Source organism: Eufriesea mexicana, unplaced genomic scaffold, assembly GCF_001483705.2.
Source record: "Eufriesea mexicana isolate 0111107269 unplaced genomic scaffold, ASM148370v2 scaffold5407, whole genome shotgun sequence".
Lineage (NCBI taxonomy): Eukaryota > Metazoa > Arthropoda > Insecta > Hymenoptera > Apidae > Eufriesea > Eufriesea mexicana.
Genome location: NW_016913340.1, coordinates 29,392 through 39,101, shown reverse-complemented (window position 1 = coordinate 39,101; position 9,710 = coordinate 29,392). Strand labels below are relative to the sequence as shown.

The 9,710-nt window shown below is 38.4% G+C and overlaps 1 protein-coding gene across 1 annotated transcript in view; it reads left to right on the top strand.

The window, feature by feature from the left end:
* Positions 1 to 5,988, top strand: part of LOC108552072 (KCNQ potassium channel) — a 100,222-nt gene extending 94,234 nt beyond the window's left edge. The window contains exons 13-14 of the mRNA XM_017906471.1: positions 3,674 to 3,796; positions 5,809 to 5,988. Of these exons, the coding sequence (XP_017761960.1) occupies positions 3,674 to 3,796; positions 5,809 to 5,910 (225 nt within the window). The 3' untranslated portion in view covers positions 5,911 to 5,988. The remainder of the gene's footprint in view (positions 1 to 3,673; positions 3,797 to 5,808) is intronic.
* The last annotated feature ends 3,722 nt before the right edge of the window (positions 5,989 to 9,710 follow it).

Sequence of the window (9,710 nt, the reverse complement as noted above, 5' to 3'; positions counted from 1 at the left end):
AGTGTACCTTGGCTAGCTTCGTTGATATTTTAAATTGTTTCCTAACTTTAATGCTAACTTCTCTTTTATTATATTGTATTTATTATATTATACTTATTATATTCATATTAAAAATATTTTGGGTATTAGCTTAAGAAATTAGATGCGATTCAGACTTCAGGAGAAATTAGCACTGGAGCTAGAAAACAACTTACGTTTCTATATAGATTTTAGACTCTGGGATATCAAAGGAATGATCGTGTGTTTCAATCATTTGTTTAAAATTACACGAATGTATTTTAGAAATTATTCTCTATTGTCTGACAGGAATGAAGGAAAGAGTATGTACATATCAAACGAGGATAAATTATCGTAAAGTAGACGAACGGTTCTATTAAGTTTCAATTACGAGTCAGTATCTCCTCAGTGACGCAGAGAGGAAAATTAGAAATGTGAAGGCACGTTACCTACAAATTTTTCTTCAATTTCATCACGAATCTTCCATTTAACGTAATATATTTACATAATATATGTGGGATTGGAATGAGTACGGCTCTGAAAGAATGTCAAGAGTGTTTGGGCTTAGAACGAAAGTGACCGTGTGTAAAAGGATTGATTGCAAAGAATATTTATGGTAGGGCCGAGTGAAAGTTTAGGGATGCGTCCAGAGTGGTTGAAGTACCTGGCCCACCGAGGTTGCATGGCAAAGGGGCATGATTGGAAAAGAAAGCCTGGGTATGAAAAAGGACAGAATGAATTGTTTAAATAAGAGTGCAAGGGCGCGGGCGAGTCAGTCTTTAAGAGTTTTTTAAGCCAGTCTTTTTGCAATCTCGAAGAGTGTACCAGTGTGTCAATCAGAGAGTATGTAAGAAGTCCAAGTCAGTCTAACAAAGATCAGAAGATCGTGCCCATAGCGAATCTCTCTTGTTTCATAGCCGTCAGTCTATATATAAGCTTATTTTATTCTATTAAGAAGCCAACAATACTATCTTAAATCAATCCACCCAAAATCTGATCCTACATATATATACATATTTAATTATTAATTTCGTTATTGACACGAGAAATTCCACGAAGGCGGTGTAATATGCTCGTTATTTACAAGGCGGACACTCGTAATTTTTCTTAATTTTCGCGACATTGAAAACTGGTCGAAAGCTCCAAGCTGCGAAGCTCGAGCGGAAACGACGCTGAGTGGTGCGATTATTCGGAACGAAATCGTCGATCGTGCTGATCCGACTCGCTCGAACGTCGTGTCCTTTGTTCAAGTAGTCTGTTTTGAACAACACCAGTCGCTGTTGTGTGTCCGGAAAATCGATAACATCCTTAAGCCGCCTTCATGCTGCCACGCTAAAATGGCGTTTCGCTGTTCTCATAATTCTCAACTTTATGGTGTATGTCGATTCATTATGCTATCACAGTAGACCGATACTGCTTTACTATTTCGCTGTTCTTGAGATTTTCAATATCGCGTCCATACGATTGACGTCAATTCTCTGTGTGATCCAGTTTGATTGATATCAATTCGAGTCGGGTGCCTGTGCTATGAATTTTCGGGCTCTGCAAAATTCGTACATAGTGCGTTGATTCCGATATCGACCCGAAAAATTCGACGAATTGTATATTTTTAAAAGAAAGAATTATTTTAACGGTGTAGAAATTAACACGTCACTATAATTTGCCATCACGTTTGTATACTGTTTTTCATAATTATCAGTATTTTTCACGATTGTTATTATTTTTCATAATATTTGCTATACTTTCGTGATTTTTAGTAGCTTTGGCAATTTTTAGGTATTATTTTTTGCAATTAATAGTGTTTCCCACAATTATTACCTTTGTTTCCTAATTATTGGGGTTTTTCTTAATTCCTGCTATTTTCTGGCGTCCTTAAAAAGTTTGAAATCGAATGACTACATTGGCAAAGAAGGTGATTGGCTGTTACCAGAAATCTTCGGTCGTTTAATCAGTGCGCCTAATGAGCAGACTCAGCACCCTTCTATTGCACCCTCCGTGCGATTTCTTTTCGAAGGGGCGTGTCGACACATGCGAGCAAAACTTTGGCAACGGTGTAGAATTTCCTTCGAGTATAATCCCGACTTTTAATTTTCCTCCCTGAAATTTCGCTTTTGTGCATGTTTGTACTTATTGAGACCGAGAGGGTCAAAGTCCTGAATCTGTGACTATAATAAACTCTAATCTGAAGAACATTCAAACCAAGTAATATCACTTCGATCCATTGTAATCTAATTATTGTAGAAGAAATCGAATATTAAATTTGCATATTTATTAAGTTAACCTAATACATATCTATCACGTTTACTGAAAGTACCTTAATTCGTTTAAATATTCATTATATTCAAATAATTTAATGTCGAATAAATTTCATAAAAAATTCATCCTATGAATTATGCCAGTAATTATGAAAGTGGTCTAAGTTAAAAATTTAAAGGAAAAGAAATTTTTCTTCTTTTGTATTGCATTTAAACTAGGTATTACGATTTGAAAAAGTCAAGACCAGTTTAATTTTTATAGAACTGAAAGATTGTTTGAAATTTTTTTAGATTAGATATTATTCCTGTTAAACTATCGACTAACTTTCGTTCGTAATCGTCAGATTATCCTAACTGCCCGAAAAATCATGGCGACCACGGTGAATATGGTTGCCAATATAGTTGCCTCGCGGACTTTAATCGCTTCGTACAACGCGTCGTCGGTGTTGATAACTCGATCAGCATTATCTTTCCGCTCGATGTTCCCCATAGTTTTCAATAATATATTAACCCGCGAGATTCCGCTTTGTAATTCGTCGTTAACCTGAGCCAATATTAATTTATCACAGGCATCGGAACAAGTTCGCGGTATTTACGGTTACTTGTTACCCGTGAAATGGGATTAATTAACAGGGCTAATTAAACGTTGCTGTGACAATTGATTGGATTTCACCGATAATGCGCGCACGGAACGTTAAATGTTGTTTTTCGATCGGGGATAATGAACGGGTAATGCGATATTCGCATTCGAAAATTTGGCACACGATGCGATCCAATTTAACGTTTAACGCGATGCCATGCGATGCGATGATCTGTGCATGATGCTTGGCAAAATGTCGAACCTATGAGCACACCTGCGTGCGTATAATTGTGTACTAAGATCGAGCAAATTCGACCCACGATTACCTGTAACGTGGAAACCCTGGTATCCGAAGCAAGATCGCGAATGATCATGAATATGCTGTTACATATCAATCTGGAGAGGGAATAATTGCAGGGTTACGTCGAAAATGATCCTTATCGATTTTATTAATCTTTCAAGGAAAGAAGAAGATTCTCGAGTCCATTTCCATGTGACGATGCTTTCATTAATATTTCTGTGAAAACAAAATTTATTCAACGTCAGAATTACTCTGTTAAATTCGAATTTGAATATTACGTATTAAATTTCACACAAGTATGTTTATGCTGAAACAACATTAAACTTTACACAACTATTCAGAAATACTCGATTTTCGATTTTCAATGTAAATTCATGAATATGTTGTTAAATTACTTGAATTACCTCGCGTGAATCTCAAAGCTACGTATAAAACTGGGTATAAAATCCCGAAAGCTTATAAAACCCCCAAAATACCCCTGTTGTTCTCAATTCTATGCTACATTAGCCCGCTAAGCGTTCACCCTGCTCCTTTTCACAGGAGTTGCAGAGAAGATTGGACCAGACCCTGGGCAAACCAGGCAGCTACCTAGCAGGAATCGACCGAGCAGGCAACGTGAAACCGATGACTATAGGCGCACGCTTATACAGGGTCGAGCAGCAGGTGAGTTCCGTCAGGACCCTTCTTCCGGTGCTATGATGTTCCTGATATTCGTTTTCTCGTTATTTCTCCTTTTTTTTTTGAGAGAGAGAGAGAGAGAGAGAGAGTGAAAGGGAAAGGGGAAGCTCGTTGATCCTTCAGCGTATATCCCTTCTGCCTGAAGGGCCGCAGGTGTACTGATATAATGGGGGATATAATTTTCAATTTGTCTGAAGCATGCGCAGCCCAGGGCTGAAGCACCCGACTTCAATTCGATCGGATTAACGCGGACAGTCACGTCACAATCGCGATAGCAGGGCTTTAGAAGTTGGTGAATTCGTTAATGACATCCTTTGGTAATCTCTAAATAAAAATTCTGACTCTTTTTTACTCTTTTTCCTTTTATTTCCCTTCTTCTCCTTCCTTTTCTCAAGCCTCTTTCGGGAAGTTCTGATTATTACCTTTGGGATGAAATTGTCCCTTTCCCTTTTATTTTTGTTTTTTCGATGAGACTCGCCAGATTGGTCGATGATGTATCTTAATTAATAAAAATTCGAAATATCGCATGCTATAAAATTTTTTTCACCGTTATATTTCATCTTATTTATCGTGTTTAATAATTATTATTGAAGTTTGGATATGTTAATCTAAATTTTCCTTCAAACTGATGTCATCTTTACTCTGTTCATCTATGGGTCTCTATCCGAAAAATGTCTGCATTGGATTATTAAAATTTCAAATTATTAGATTATTATTAAGAATTTAACCCAATTCGGAATAATTTAAAGGCTATCGGATGTTACTAGATCTTGGGAAGTAAGCCGTATTATGTTTCACATAATACAGGCTCCTGTAAAGCAGGTCATTTGATTTTGTCGTTATTTTGCCTTCAAAATGTACGCAAAGATAAGAAGATAAATACTTTAATTATCATTGTAGAATATCAATACATATCAATATAATTGTATTGATTATAATTGTAGAAAAATAAAATATAAAGGAATTTAATATAAAGAAATACGTTCGCTTTTCATCAAGATTTTGTTTACACCTTCATTACTCAAGACGATTTACAATTAAGGGAAATTAAACTGACTCATTTTCTTTTGTTGCCAACTTTGTAAATATAAATCTCGAATAGCGAAATATATATTTATTTAAATTCTCAGTTGTAAAAATGCGCGATATTTTATATTAAAATTGAAATTCCAGTGACGAAAGAATATTTTTATTCATTTTCATTTCTTTCTCCGAGAATTGAATACTTAAATTTATATAAATCTTCTTTTCTTGAAGATTCGTGTAAATGCTTAATATTCCATTGATTTGAGACTATTAGCAGAGTATTCGATCAAAATTTTATCAGAATTGCCTCAATGGATGGGAAAGTAGGTTACGCAGTTCGATATTTATCAATAAGGAAGAAGCTAGATCGTGTATTCTCTCAGAAATCAATCACCTTCCAACAAAAACGAGCAAATATAACATTCAGGAAACATTTATCTTAAAATTCCACAATTTTATTCCTCTTTCACCCTCTAATTACCAACGATCAGTAGCAAGAAGCACGCACAATACCAGAAATCAAGCTATCAGCCATCTCCTTCAACCGAGTCCGTTCTCAACATTCTCTCTCTTTGCTGAACGACTTTTAACCATCAATCACCTCCTAAAAGCCTGTACCATTCTTCAAAATTAAAAGAACCACGCCAAGGTAAAGCAGCGCAATAAGAAAAGCATCCCTCCGTAAAGGAAAACAAGGCCAAAACACAAAACCTTTTTCCCACCCTTGTGTTCACCCCTCCAAACTCGATGCATTAATCTTCCCTTCTTGATCTCCGGAAATAAAACTTCCAAGAAAATAAAACTAAATACAGAAAATTAAAAAAAAAAAAGGGGGGAGAAAAAATAGAGAAGAGAAACGAAAAGAAAGTGAGAAGAGAGAAATGCCTCTCACCCGCAGGGCAGAGATTCTTCTATCCACAGCCCCGAAGTGAGAAGATTGATTCTTACATGGAAACTATTTCTGTCCGCAGTTGTCCGTGATGGACAAGAAATTGGACCAGCTGGTCTACGTGCTGAACGCGGTGGCACAAAAGCAACAAATACCCCTGAGGAGTATAGAGGACGACGTGTAACAGAAAGCCCCTGGCGAGCTCGTGCCATCTGTTTCGCGATCACCGGCAATCCCGTGGACTTTGCCCCGTGTTACCATAACCAGCGTCACCGCGAACATGCTCAACAAAAGCGGTTGAATCGATGTCCCCGATCGGCTTCGAGATTCGCGGGATCCAGCCTCGAGATTCGAGATACATGGAATGTTCAAAGGAAACTGGAGACACGGACGATTTTTTCTCAATTCTCTCTCTCAAGTCTTCTCTCCTCATTTCTCGACTTTTTGTCCTGCTTGCTGTTGCTGACGATGATAGAAGAAGACGATGGAGAACCGACTCGGAATAGGAAAAATCACGACGAATCGTGGAGAATTTTGAAGGGTGCTGGAAGAAGCAATGAGTCGTTAGAAGTATCGAAAGTTGCGACGAGTCGCGAAGAATTTTGAAGCTTTTGGAAGAGGGATGAGGATGTAGGATGTAAGTAGGATAATAAGTAGCTACCCGCGAAAATTTGTGGAGAATACTGGAACAAGGAGTAAATCGTGAAGAGTGCTAATGAGAGATGCTGCGAGTTAGAAATATTAAAAATAACGATGAATTGGGAAAAAATTCGAAAAATATTAGACTTAATGGAAAAAAACGAATTTAAAAATAACGAATTTTAGAAGACAAAGAAAAGTTACAGGGTCAAGAAAATGGAATTAAACGTGAAAACAGGAAACAAATCGAAAGGCTAGCAATGGAAGCAACGAAACCTTCAGGATTCCATCACTTAACCAACTAATTCGATTTTCAGCGGAACGTGCGCGTGAGAGAGAGAGAGAGATACCTGAACGAACAAAGATGAATCGAAGCAAAGCATTCGCGAGTAATCGGAAAATCGTCTCACGTGTGAAACTCCTTTATAAAATCACCAAGAGAAACCAAAAAAAGGAGGAAAAAATAAGCAAGGAAGTAAGAAGACCAGAAAATATCGTTTCCTTTGATACCGTTCGTACCTCGTGAGAGAAAAGAGAGAAAGGACACAAAGGATCAAAAGAAATGCGTTTCCTCCAGCCCTGCGGACGCATTTCTCCCGGGATAAGTCGATGCAGGTCCAAAGGGAACGGAAATTGGTACGGGTCGACGGGAACGGAGCTCGCTCGACGTGGAAACGTCGTTGCTTCGATACTTCCGCTACGCAGGATCAGTGGTCCTCGGGGAATAGCCTTCACAAAACGATCACGCTAAACGCACAGGAACGATTGTTCTCTTGTACCGAATACTTGGAACGATTACGAAACGCGGCGGTGGCGTTAGAACGGAACGATGGACGGGAAGAAACTAACGAAAACAAACGAAGTTAGACAAAGATAAACAAAGATAAAATTAGAGAAGAAATTATAAGGTAACGAGACACAATAAGGAGTTCTTCGTTGGTGCTGATGAAGATTTTATCGATTCACCGCGTCGGCCGATCGAGCGTTCTTCTCAGGATGGAGCCAGCAGGCCGAGGTTCCGGACGAGTTGAACGATCCAGAAGTGAACGGGAAAGGATTTATCAAAGATACACGTGTGTTACTGTATGACAGAAACGTGATAAGAAGGTTGGTAGTTAGGAGGGCTGTTGACGGAAGAGGATAGAAGAAGGAAGAGGCTGCTTAGCACGCCGGAGAAACAGACGCAAACGCATTGGGAACATCACTTGGGCCAACTAGGATTAATAGAGAGGAACAATAAGCAAATAAAGAGAAACTTCCTAGACGAGATATATCTCTATAGGCTTATATACATATATTATACACACACATATATATATATATATATTATTACATATATATATACACACATACAGATACAACTTCTAGTCTCTGCTGGTAATAACGATCAATTATTAAGCTTTAACGTTATTCGTTAATCACGGACTTTGAAAGAACTTATTGCTAGCCTAGTTAGAAGGGAATCGAGACATAACCGGGTGTACGCGTGGGTACACGCGTTCTACGAAACGCGCTGTCGAGTTCTATACATACTTTACTCGAAACGATCGTTTTTCCTATTCTTTTTTTTCTCTTTTTTCTCGTTTTTTCCCTTTCTCGATTTCTAGCACAAACGCGCAACCCCGTCGGTGTACGCGAGAATGTTGTACACGTGTGTGTATGTTTTGTAAACGTCGAAGCATCGTCTACTACCCGTAGCTCTGTTCCTTTTTGCGTGCAGCGAATTCTCGTGAATTCAGCGATCTTCGACGAGCACGGATGGAGCAATCACACGAATCGTGGCTGTACAGGGTGTTCGTGGTCTTTAATTCTTGATGAGGCTTTCATGTAAATACGTTTCGCTGAAAATTGTATGGGAAGTTGTAGCAAATCATCCTTTGTTCGGATAAATTCGCGTGAAATGTTTTACTTCGTTTCATTTGTTTTGAAATTTATTTTATAACTTTGGTTATGTGCTCTACGTTATAGAGGAATTATGTGCCGTATTTTTGTATAAACTTTTTGTCTTATGTATAAAAGTTACTGTGAAGTATTATCGAGGATACGTGAGATCAATGAGACATGTAACATGTTGATAAAATTTTTAAATTCAATCTATAGTTAATCCTTAACTATTGACATCCAATAGTGTCCCTAAGCTTATGAGTCTAAGTTTATTTAAATTCAGGACTAAACAAAAGTACCGGTATTTGGATAGCTTGGGTAGACTCCTTCCCGTCTTTACCTAACAGGACCAAGTCATCCGTGAACACCAAGACGGAGACTCTCTCATCTCCCAGGTATATGCTCTACGTGATCTCGTCCATTTGTCCCATTATTGGATCATGTGTTAAGTGAAAAATCAATGGGGAGAGCGTCCTGTTTTGCTCCCCTTTTGAGATCAATCGCTATATCGTCCTGTCCATGCTCAATTCTCCTTTTACAGCCCTCGTACACGGACATTATGTACTGCGTGATGGCTGCTGGAATGTCTTTGATTTTGAAACCATCATCAATAGCCGCGTGAGTTACGGTATCGAATGCCTTAGAGAGATCGACGACCGTCACTGTACCACCTCTTTTATCTTTTATCTCTGCTAGAGCTCTCGACAAGATAGCAATAATAATATAGCATAAGCAGGTATTCGTGTTCTTTTGTAGAACCTTACTGGTGAATGTGATTTTGTACTGTTTCTCTTAACCTGCTGTCCAACATGACTGATTATATCTGGCTCATTAGAGGTCTGATCGTTATTGGTCTCCAATTCTTGACGTCCTCTGTGGTTTTTCCTGCTCGTGGTACGAGAGTACTTCTATTTAGACAACATTGTGCTGGATAATACATTTTAAAAATCAGTAAATTATAAAATTTGAACAGCAGGTACAGAAAATCAATTTTAGGCAGATGGGAGAAGCTATGTCTGTTTTAATTTTCCTCATCTTAATAATCAATGCAGCTACTGTGATGGGTTTAAGAGTATTGCCAATAGGTGTAGTTGTACTCGGACCCTCTCCGAGTTTCAGGAGACCTATGGTTGGTCCTTGGTATCCCCACAGGTCCCCGTAGAGCTTTCCTATTGCAGCTCTATCAGGAAGCTTATCTTGCTTCCCTGTCTCAAGGCCTATACTCGCGACTTCTATTTCAATCAGTTTCCAAGTTTCCTATATGATTTCTATGTTTGCGTAATCAGCTTGCTCCCTTTTGGCTGACTATAGTATCTACCTTTCTAAAAGGAAGAAGTAATTATATTTTTCTAGCCTTCCGGCTAGAATGTCCGCCCTGAACATTCCTTTTCAAGTATGATTTGGAAGCTTAGGGGGCTCTTCGGCGCTAGTTTCCTCTGTCGTCGATTCATAGATTGAGCA